The sequence below is a fragment of the Tachypleus tridentatus genome, chromosome 6, assembly GCF_004210375.1.
Source record: "Tachypleus tridentatus isolate NWPU-2018 chromosome 6, ASM421037v1, whole genome shotgun sequence".
Taxonomy (NCBI): domain Eukaryota; kingdom Metazoa; phylum Arthropoda; class Merostomata; order Xiphosura; family Limulidae; genus Tachypleus; species Tachypleus tridentatus.
The window spans coordinates 104,851,607-104,864,226 of NC_134830.1; the positions used below are offsets into that span (position 1 = coordinate 104,851,607).

General features: G+C 31.1%; 1 protein-coding gene across 2 annotated transcripts in view; it reads right to left on the reverse strand.

The window, feature by feature from the left end:
* Window positions 1-12,620, reverse strand: part of LOC143253236 (transient receptor potential-gamma protein-like) — a 169,569-nt gene that overhangs the window by 19,154 nt on the left and 137,795 nt on the right. For both annotated transcript variants that reach the window (XM_076506751.1, XM_076506750.1), the window contains 3 exons: window positions 6,387-6,731; window positions 2,014-2,184; window positions 285-519 (listed from right to left, as the gene is read on the reverse strand). In XM_076506751.1, the coding sequence (XP_076362866.1) occupies window positions 285-519; window positions 2,014-2,184; window positions 6,387-6,731 (751 nt within the window). The remainder of the gene's footprint in view (window positions 1-284; window positions 520-2,013; window positions 2,185-6,386; window positions 6,732-12,620) is intronic.

The window sequence follows — 12,620 nt, forward strand, 5'->3', positions numbered from 1 at the left end:
AAGAAAAGCTATGCATTATATAGAGGAAAAATTCATAGCTTAAGTTATCACACTATTTAATGGAAGCATTAGTACAATGAAGAAATACAGAGATATGAATCTCTAGAAATCAACAGCATCGAGGAAGATCTATACAGAATCTAAGAATTTTAAATATTTACTGATTTTGTTTATTATTACCTCCTTGTTCAAGTCTGTGCTTAAGTTCAAGAATACACTTTATAACGCATTATTCATAAACTGTTTTGTCCTAGTACTGAAAGCACTTTAATACCGGAACTCACACAGAAAGGTGATATATGAGGCGGAGTGACATATAAATTTTATAAATGGCCGTCTGATTATACGTCCGTAAGAAGAGTGGGGAGAGAGTATGTAGGCGATCGAATATACCGGGAACAACGTGCCAATGCGGAAGATTTCAAGCGACTGCAACACAACATTTTTTCGCCGAAAACCTGGAAGGCCCTCATACCACAGAGAAGCTAAAAGCTGTTGAACGTTGGAATGAGCACAAAACTGAAATAAAAGAGAATAAACATTTTTTAGCCAACAAGTTTTTTTCTCCTTTTCATCTAACAAAAAAGATTTTATGAGTTCATGTACATTTTAACTTATGAAAGCTGTGATAATGCAGTGCCCAAATGATGTTTGCTATTGACATATTACACAACAAGAAATGTTAATTTTTTTTTTAAATTGAACTGAATACTTTATTTTTTGGTTACTAGAAGAGGAATATTAATTGAATAAATTAATAGTTTTGTGTGATTTGTTCAACTCCGTTACGTTTATTGAGGATGAAACAATGATAAAATTTATAATTCAAATGCTATAATAATTGTTCAATTCGATGTAAACGTACTTGAGAAAACAATGAAAAAAACAGATTTTGTCGTTTATAGGACTTGTATGCGTAAGATAAGATATGAAGTTGCCTTATTATTTTGACTTCTAACATTGTCATCCAATAATTCTATTATTACGACATCACGATTATAGCTATGCGTCATTAGATGTAAAAACAAAACAAAACAGAGTGTTAATATTGTTTGTTTTTCAAAAAAGCCACATTGGGCTATCTGCATCATGGGGAATAGAACCGTGAGAGTCTAGCGTTGTAAGTTCTAAAACTTACTACTGCCCCACCGGATAACATAATAATATCAAAAAATTATTTTCAAAAATAAAATAATTCTAATAAATTAAAAATAATATTTAGAAATACGCCATGATCTGAAATTTTGGAGAAACGGGAACCTTCTTAAAACTAATATACGTTTTAGAACTGAAAAGAAAGTTATAGTGGTAGTACAAGCAGCAATTTTTTTTAATAAAGAAGAAAAACATATTTGAGAAATGTATCACCAAGGAGTTGCTGATGAATGTTTTAGACTAGTTGTTTCCTTCTAGACTATGAGATGTCTCTCGTAGCTTTGTGGAGCAAAGTTGTATTTGTAATGATCTTGATTTGATATACATTCAGTCATGAAAATAAAGCGAAATATGTATAGAATTAATAAAATTACAAATGTTAGCCTGTATAAGCAATTTTGAAATAATTTTAATTAATGTAAGCTAATTAATTAAGCTATTGAATTTCCTTTTAAGTTTGATTTATGGAGCCTGCCTTTGTTTGTTTTTTTCATTTCTTTAAAAATATGATTTAATTTCCATAACTAAATTGTATTGAGGAAATTATATCATCTTTTTTGAAAAAATTAAAACAAACAGACAAAGACAGGCTCCATAGATTAAACTTAAAATGAAATTCAATAGGTTCCTTAGATTTAGCTTTTACATATTAATAAAGTCTGTAATCATTCACCTACTTTTTCTTTCATGTTTTAATAAATTGGGTAATAACTCACCTACTTTTCAATTTTAATAAGTTTGGTAATGATTTACCTACTTTTTCTTTCACATTTTAATAAACTCGGTAATCATCCACCCATTTTGATAAACTTTGTAATCATCCACCCATTTTAATAAACTCGGTAATAATTCACCCACTTTTTTCTGCTTGTACTTGATTGCCAGTTTTAGTCGACTGAGATTCATCCGATCACCATGTTCAAATGCAGGCCCACTGGGGTCGTAATTCAATAAAACCTCAAGTTCATACGTAGTTCTTGTGTGGTCCAACAAAGCTGTAGCAAAATTTTGACACTGTCGTCTCAATTCCTGAAATTAATTTATGATAAAACAGTGAGAAGTTAATTCATTTTACTACCTGCATGCACTTAACGAAATTTATACAGATGAAAAACGTATTTTCTTTATTTTTCAATACCTAAGCCTGATTTATAACATTTAAAATATTTTTTACTGGGATAATCAGAATAATTTTTATTAGCTGAAACACATAAGTGTTTTCATTTGAGTTTGGACGAAGCATTTAATGCATTGAACAACAGAAGGGTAATTACTGTGACTATTATAACGAGTATTGGACTTAAACCAAGATTAAGGTTTCCTTAATGAAAATAACAAATTACGCCATTACTCAAATAATGTTTTTAATATTTGTAGATCTAGTATAATAAATGTGATTTCAAAAGTACTTTCATGAGCTAATTGAAGATAAGCTCAACAGAAATAAAATTATTTTTTTTGTAACACATCCCAGGCGTCAAATTTATTTTTACTTTTCTTGAAGAAACTCCAATTATGTTATAAGTTTCACATCAATACATGTTCTGAAGCAGGTCAGCATAAAACTGTTGATCAGATTACATTGAGACGTTTGATAAAAGTAATTTTCACAGATAGCAGTGCCCAGGAGATGAATAAAAGATGTAGCTTTCTTCTCCCTTGGATAACTGTGATAAAAAGCAAATATCATGAGCTTTCTGTACATTTAACTTTTCTTTCTTAAAAACTGGATGGACAGATTTTACAAAAATACCTTACTTACATGAAATTTTCGTTAAGAAAGATGTTGTCAAAGAAATCAGCGTTCCGAAAAGGAAATGTAACGAGACTAAATGAACTCGGGTAGTTTATTAATACTGAAATATATAATTAGATAATGTTGAATCTACCAACAAATGCTAACAGAAAAAAATTATTTTTTGCATAAAATTAATGTTTATATGAAGTTATACGATATTATCTCACAACTTTGTAGTCAAAATGACTGGAAACTTATTGCCTCTCAGTTAGTTATCTTTTAACAATAACATTTTTACTACGCGCCGTCTATAAAGGGATAATAATATTCTAACGCTAATTTATCATTGACCAATTTTTTGAAACAATGACAATTTGTTAATCGCAGTTTATATAATACTAATAATGTTCTAATCGTAATTTATTATTGACCACTTTTTAAAAACAGCGGATTTTTATCGTCACAGTATTTTCAGATTGTAACAATGATATTATATTATAATCATATTTTACCATAAGCATTATTCTCGATTTATAGTGAAAAGCAAGCAAAAAGCCATATCAGTGGAAAATTAGTAATATTTTATACAAATAATATATATGTGTTTATGAATGAATTTTTTTACTAAGTAGTGAGATTTGTTTATTACTACACTATTAAACAATTTTAATACAGATAAACTAAAGTGACATGTTTATTTGTCATTCAATTTACATAAAAAATTTATGTAAATGTGTGTTAGTACAATATTTATAATATACTATACTTTGATTATCCTAATCGTGATACTTTTTAAGTTATGAGGAAAAAAAACTACTCACGACGCAGGGGTACGAACATTTTCTGTCGTAACTGTAACCCTGAAAGCTATTTACATCTAAGTCAAAAGAAGTAGCTAGGAATGTATTTACATCTCTTGGCTATTTATACTATTTGATACTTTCTTTGCAATCATCAGATGTAAAGCAAGATACAATACCTTACTAAATGCTCTAATAGATTGTGGAAAACAATGAAAGAATGTTCACACACTTATACAACGTATTTTAAGAAAACATTTGTAGCCCATGTCATAAAAAAATAGATACCCGTTTTTTTAATGAAATTTTGATAACAGATATTTCGAATACAACTAGTGAAGACAGATGTAAAATGTTTCGTGAGTTTCCACTAGAAGACGATGCAAATAGCTGCCGACTAGATATCATTACATTGTTGAAACGTCTGAAGGCAACATACCATTTAATAGGTTATTGATTTTTCACTATTAAAAACACAAACGGGCACTAAGATGAGAAACTAATTGTACCTCCTAAGTTTTTTATTGAAACTTTTCGAAATTGAACAGTAGTTAATTAAATTTAAATATTAACACATTTCAATTGAATTTTAATAAGTTATACTTCTTTACATTTTGCTACTTTGTCCTAGTTAGAATTAGAAATTATGTGTACGAGAAACATATTTGTGTTTTATTTGGAAAACTTAAGTATAACTGATACTTCCATATTGTTCCTTAATTACATTATGTAATACAAATTTTTGTTCCTGGATAGTATCTATTATTTTTTTAATTGCTTACGTTGTAAAAGTACAGAAAATTGTCATTATTCCCTTCAAACTTTGCTTTTGTGACCTGGATAATGAAATTTAGAAATTAACATATTTTCTATGTAAAAACCGGCAAATTTGCACAATTTCATTGTGAATAAAACAATATATGAATCAATATTTACAAGTATTATACTAAAGTTACACAAAAATGTTTAGAAGTGAGTAGTTTTTTGAGATTTGCGACGGTATCAGCCCCCCAACTATAGTCTTCCATCATGTTTTTGTTGTATGCTCCTTGGTAGAGGTGTTGAAAGTCCAGTATATCTTGAGAGAAGTGCTCACCTTGCTCCTCTGAGTATGTTCCCACATTCTTCTTCAATTTATCAAGATGAGTGTCAAGGAGATGGACTTTCAGGGACATCCTGCAGCCCATTTTGCCGTAGTTCTTCATCAGAGCCTCAACTAGTTCCACATAATTTTCGGCTTTGTGATTGCCCAAGAAGCCTTGAGCCACTGCGACAAAGCTGCCCCAAGCTTTTTTCCTTCCTACTGAGCTTCTTGGGGGAATTCTGTGCACTCCAGGATCTTCTTTATTTGCGGGCCAACGAAGACATCAGCTTTGACCTTTGCATCAGACAGCTTAAGGAAAAAGTCTCGAAGGTACTTGAAGGCTGCAAACTCCTTATCAAGAACTGTGACATTTGTTTCACAAGACCCAATCTTATGTGCAATGGTGAGAATAGCATCTTTTGGAGGTCCACTAGTGGCTCACATTTGACATTGTGCCTCTCTATAGAAAATTCGGTCCGTTGTGGCCAGTGCTTCCTATTGTAGTGCGTTGCGGTGTCCCTGTTGTCCCAAAGTCAAAGATAACAGGGAACTTGGTAAAGCCTTCTTGGAGACCCATGAGGAATGCCACCATTTTGAGGTCTTTGATAACCTCCCAGCCACACTCATCATACTTCAAGGCTTTTAGCAAGGTTTTGACGCTGTTGTATTTCTCTTTGAGGCGCAAGGAATGAGCCATTGGAAAAGACGGATACTTATTCCCTTTATCGAACAGCACAGCTTTGAGACTTCTACAATATTTTAGAAAGTTCTTGAAAATTCTTGTAAATTCGAGAAAATTCTCTATCAGCTACTCAGCACTAAATCTACCTGGAATGTTCTGGAAAATGAGTACATTTGAAAATTTTATTACCCAGATCACAAAAGCAAAGTTCGAAAAGAAAAATAGGTCTTTTCCATTTACTTTAGGCATAAGTAACTGGGAAATGACAGTTTCTGCTGAGGAACAAGAAAAAGTAAATATTTTGTTACATAGTGTTATAGTATGTTTCATTTAAAATGTACGTAGTACGTGTTGCATAGCATTGTATATTCCTAGCAATATGTTTTTTAGATATATTTCATTTGTTTTTATAACTAGAATAATCAGTAATAAATTAGAAAAGATTCAAGCTAGTTAATTTTTTTTTGTAAACTTTACGGTATATATTGTTTTTGTATTTAACTTAAATGAAAATTCGAGAGGGTCCTTTGGATTTAATCATGAGATAAATATTTCAAGTGCATGGTTAAAATCAAATAATTTAACATTATATAGTTACAAGAAAAACTTAAATGTTATTTAAAAGCATCACCATTATAAACCTCATACTTATTAAAATGTAAAAACTTAATAAAAAACCTAATTAATACTTTTACACTTCTAAAGTAAAATAATTGAGATAACTTAGACCTAATAATTTATTCTAAAAAAGTTGTGCTTTGTATTTCGTAAAAACATATAATACTTCAAAGTATACAACTTGTCAAAGACGTTCCATTCCCATCTTAAAACTGGTGACTTTACTGTTAAAAACAATAATTTAAATTATACTCTCGTTTCATTTTTACCTTTCTTAACAGAAAGTATGAAATGGAGAAAGTAATTTACCTGGTACTCGGATTTAAATTCGTGCTCCATGAAACTCAATCGTCTTAATTCCCAACTTAACTCAAAAGCAGTTAGTATAGGATCTTTGCTAGAAAGTGCAATCATAGACGGAGCGGCAAGAGCACGATAGGCATTAATCCTTGATCTGGAGTGTCTTAAGCTGTCTTCTAAGCTGGACTCCATGCATGTTTTGCAACCACACCGTGCGTCGTGAGGAACTGGAAATTTCGCACCTCTATCCAACAAAATTTTCAAAATTTCGTAATTGTCTCTGTGGGCTGCCAGACACAAAGGTGTAATGTCAGGAGTAAATGTAGCAGTATCTCTGTCAATAGCTTCCCAGCTCTAAATAACAAAATGTATTCATAAGGTACATTATTACATGAATATAAGAATGGTTAAAATAATTTTGTGAATGCATATACGTATGTATAATACATATATCTATCTGATAAGGTCAATACAAAGATCACCTTTAATTTCAACCCATTGTCCGAACGCTGTTCCAGATATTAAAAGTGGAAAGCTTGATAAAAAAAAAGTGTCAATACAAGAACTGAATAACTTGTACATACGCATATACGTTAGATTTTATCTAAAATTAAAGATTTGCAACTTATTACCACCAATAAGAACATAAAGCAATTCTAATATAAGCCTATTAATATTTTTTCTATCGCATTTAAGCATATGTAGATCGACGTGACCTAACAGTTAGCGTGCCTAGCATTCGAATTTTAGGGCTGGTGGTGCTCGTTTCGTTGTTGCGAAAACAAAATTTTACCTCGAGTACGTGGGTACGTTTAAAGAGTAACAATCAAACCTCATTGTTCGTTGAGATGAGAGTAGCCCAAGAGATTTGTGAACTTTCAAAAGATTGAACAAATATATTTGGCTTTTATTATCAACCATAAAAGTCGTGGTACAACGAAATAAACACGTATAAGAAAGACACAAGTTTGACGTTCATTTTTTGTTTGAAAACGTCCGTATTCCTTGTTTTAATACTCATACAAGTAAAACGCTCAAAATATTTAACTGAAACGACATTTGTTAATCAGGTTACGTGACAGTTAAAATAAAATGTCTTTCTTTTAAGAGAAAAAATTATTCTTTTGAATTCTGACTCTATTTATTTTGATTATATAAGTATTGTTTAATCGATATTCATTAAATTATAACGTATTTCATCCATTCTAAAAAGTATTTGTAATTATTAGATAAAACGTAATCCTTTTGGATTTCTAAAATATGTAATATATTGAAACAGTACTGTATTTTTAAACGTACCAGTTTATTCACGGTAAAATGATAAATGTAAAACACATTTTACTGAAAAATAAAATTATGCCTTAATTTTCTTGTTATTGTTCTCAAACACTGAGATGACGTCAGATTGACAGGATTTTCGTGTCTCCGATCACAACTTATATATTCTATTCCGTGTTAGGAACAAGTTAATGCTATAATGTTGTCATAATTACCTTCTGAAATACACAACATTCAAAGAGATTATACAAGGAGAAATTGTATTTAGTGTATTTCTTTGATATTGCTGGCTAAAATTAAATAATGTTAGAAATGAAATTTCCTATATAGAAAAAATGAGCAACAATTCTATTTAGAAACCTAAAGAAGTGGCGATAAAATTTGATAAAGGATTTGAAACAAACTTTGCTTAGGAAACGAGTAAATTTGTTAGTTTATGCGTAAAGCTACACAATGGGATATCTTTGATAAGTTTACCGCATTTAATGAACCATAAATAATGATATTATAAACCATCAAGCTTACCTGAGTTCCACCAGTTGACGAACTAAGGGCGAAAGATAAAAAATATCCTCCGCATTTTGTGGCTAAGATGTGTTATATAAGTGACAGTCAAATCCTACTATGTATCAAGAGATGGCTTGGGTACTGTAGACTAGCTGGTTTACTTATAGTTTATCAGCCCAAACTTTAGAAATACTTTGTGTAGGGGCTAAGATGTCCGAGTGGTTGAGGCACTCGACTCGTAATCTAAAGGTCGCGGGTTCGAATCTCTGTCGCATCAAACATGCTCACCCTTTCAAGCACGGGGGTGTTATAATGTTACGGTCAATCCCACTATTCTTTGGTAAAAGAGTAGCCCAAGAGTTGGCCGTGGGTGGTGATGACTAGCTGCCTACTCTGTAGTCTTACAGTGCTAAATTGAGGACGGCTGGCTCAGATAGCCCTTCTGTACTTTTGCACGAATTTCTAAACAAACAAACTTTGTGTAGTTTTTTCAACAGCTCTAAATGGTTATCAATTATTCCTCTTGTTTCGTATTTATATTGTTGTATTTTAGAGTAACGAAAAGCCTGAGAAGTATTCCAACTATGAAAAAAATACACCCAAAACGTCCTCTGTATTTAGTAGTCAACAATACCAAATACTTAGAAAATATAAATGGCAATTACAGTAAAATGATGTTTTATAGTCCAGATCAACTTATATTTTTTTTTCATATTTCCATTTAAGTTACAAAATTTATGACAAATTCAACTATTATCTTCAGTGTTATTTGAAGGCTGTTGCAACGTTTTGTCCCAGGTGGTAAATATCAAACTCTTTTAGTGCTTTTAGATAATTATTTTATATTGTATTTGGATTTACAGTCATTTAATACTTCCTGTGACTACAATGCAATTTTCAGAGCATTTCATGTCAACCCTTAAATAATTCTAGTTCTCAAAGCTTCTTAATCGTTCTATAGTTATTATGAAAAAAATTAGATCTCGAAAAGAGCGTCCTCGCTTGTGTTTTCTCATTCAAAAATTTTAGTGTTGCGAATTTTGAACTGCATGATAGCAATTCTATATCTCGAGGTTGCTTTTATTAATATTTTTATTCAATTCGTATGATCATATATATGTTGAATGTCGTTTAAACACAATGGACTATCAACGTTTAGCTTAGCCATAAGTGTGCTGTAAAAAAAAATTCTATATTGCGAAAGGTATTTAACATGAATTGGCGACACAAAATTTTACAGCTTTCGAGATTCTAAAAGCCTTAGGAAGAGATTCGTGATTATGTCAGATTGATTTATAGTATGACAGAATGAAAAGAGGAAGAAACGGAATTCGCAAGGGTGAATAGAACAGGTGTGATGGTGAGCTGTCACGCCTACCCCCATCAATTAAATATGTTAAAGTGAATATGTGAGTAGTGAAACTTACAATTACTAAAATTCACCATTAGTTAGAATCCAAGTCTTAAGGAGATGTACAAGTGTCATAGATACATACGTTTAAAGAAATATTGAAAACGGTTACTTAAAGAAGTTTGAATATAATAACCTGGTGGGAAATTTACTTTCACCCATTCATAAAATTTAGTTGTTTTTCAGTTATTTCAGTCAGAAAACCCCCTTTCAGTTACGGTTGTCTTGTTACTGTTACTATCTTTGAAAACAGAATTGAAACTTCGTGAAAAGCTAACAAATGGATTCAGTACTGTTTGTGGTAATAGCTACACTAAAAAAATATTTCCCTTCTATGTAAGATGCCGTTATAAACATCAAGGCAGTTTTGTTTAAAATAGACTGAATAAAATTTCTATGCTACTTAACATTTCATAAATATCAATACAATGCAAAAACATATATTTATACTGGAATACTTAACACAAATAGCCCCTTATGCGCTTATGGGCTAAAGGACCAGGTTAGAGACTCCCAAAATTAAGGTGTAGGCGTTCCTAATTTTAAACTACTCGCCAGAGGAAGGCAGTTAGTCAACAGTATTTGTCTCCAAAAAAATCACTTTTATTTCTCTCTTGCAGGTGAAAAAGTAGAGAATACACCTTTTAAACCATGGACCATTTAGTTCGCAACCCAAAAACTCTGTGAAATATATCTCAGACCAGCCAGTATGGGTATTCACATTTTTATTGATAAGCAGAGAACACACCTTTTAAACCATGGACCATTTAGTTCGCAACCCAAAAACTCTATGAAATATATCTCAGACCAGCCGGTATGGGTATTCACATTTTTATTGATAAGCAGAGAACAACGTTTCGACCTTTCTAGGTCATTTTCCGGCTAACAGTTTTATTTCAAGTGGGTTTATTGTCATCAAGAACTCTATGAAATGTCGTGCCTAATTTAGTTTATAATTAGGTAAAGAAAGCCTGTTGATATAGAAGAAGTCTTCAACTAAAGTTTAATAACTATTTATTGATTATTTCTTGCATTTATAAATATTTTTGTTTTGAAAAGAGAATATTATATGAAAATGAAATGCTGTAATAAGAAGAGTAAAAAGAGTTTATTATATATATATATTTGGTGAAACTGTAAGATGAACATTTATTACCAAATTTGCAGCTTTAAGCGAGTTGTTTATAACTGTTCAACATTTTAAGAATTATACATTTTATTTAGGGTATTACATATTTCAGTTTCACTTTAAACGTTGTATTGAGTTGTTTTTTTTTGTAAGATTGCTTGTAGCATAAAACAATTTCAAATTTAATATTACAGTTTTTGATTTGATTTTGCTTGGTTTGTTTTGAATTTCGCGCAAAGCTACTCGAGGGCTATCTGCGTTAGCCGTCCCTAATTTAATAGAATTAGATTAGAAGGAAGGCAACTAGTCACCACCACTCACAGCCAACTTTTGAGCTACTATTTTATTAACAAATTGACCAAACATAATAAGGCCACCACAGCTGAAAGGGCAAACATTTTTGGCAGTCGAGCGCCCTACACACCTGACCATGCCAGGCTCGCATAATATTTTAACATTTACTTCTATAAACATATATTTACACAAATTTGGCCAGTTTTTCACTTTTAAGGTTGTAGTTTTTTGTTCGTTCTAACACCAGTTTCAAAAATTCAAAGTGTGCGGATAAATGTATAAACCATAATTAGATATTTACAGAGAAAAATATTTGGTGAAACTTTACTTCGGAGTTTCAATTTGATATTCATAGTTTCTATACTAATCATTTGTAGATAAAACTAGCTTTAATGTTCTACACAAATACCATTTAATTCCATCACATTAAGTGCTGTTTCTCAGCACCATTCAGAAAGCTAAACTTTTCTTTTGTCATGATAATTTGGACTATACTTTTATCACACTTATAACAATTACATCGATATCTTTACTATATCAATATTTACTTCATTTCGTTACATATTTATGTAAGTTCAGATGATTAAAGCCGGAAGTTTTAAAGTAGAATGTCATTACAACAGAATACGAGATTTTTTTCTTTATCTGCTCAATAAGCCTAATGAAGATAACTTCAAGTATATAAAAATATACACGCGCACACACACACATATATGGTCTATATTATATGATTATTTGGAAATTACTAAAATTCTCAAGTGAAACTATGTTAACGTATCTTTTCAATTGCTGGTATTTTAATGAGGTTAACCTATCACTGTTGCCGTTAATAAACATTTCCAAATGTACATATGTTTTGAAATTCGTCCTCTCATTTTGTTTCTACATGTATATTGTTTCTTAGTAACAAGAGGGAATTCTCAATAGCCGGGACACTTCAAATTATCTTAATCAGGCTCATAGTAAATTAATCTATAATTGTTTTTTCCCCTTTTCATTACCCACACTTTTAATGATATGTTGAACAATGTATTTGCCCACCAGGGGTATCGAAACCCGATATTAATGTGTAAGTCCGCAGACATACCATTGTGTAGTTTTGTGCTAATTCTAAACAAACAAACAATGTATTAATTCAAAGCAAAAGAACTAAAAATGAACAGTCATTTCATAAATTAGGCCTTGCTCATGTTATTCTTTTTATTTGTATTTACCTTCCACCAAAAACTGATCTTATGTATTCAAGTTATTTCCTCAAATAAAAAAAATTTTGGTAACCTTTGTAACTTTTTAATATTTTTCATTTCATAAATATTTTTTTTATTTGCAAATTAGGTTTTAATGACAAACTACCATGTAAGCGCTTTAAAATTTAAATAAAGAAGCAAACAGAATATTTAGTTTAAAATTGTTTGTTTGTTTTTGAATTTTGCGCAAAGCTACACGAGGGCTAACTGCGCTAGCCGCCCTAATTTAGGAGTGTAAGACTAGAGGGAAGAGACCTAGTCATTACCACCTACCATAGTTTAAATTGAGATTTTGATAAAAATATAGAATTTTAAACCACTCTTTTTTTGGTTTTTAGTACCACTCTACATACAACATTCGCTTGATATCTCTTATG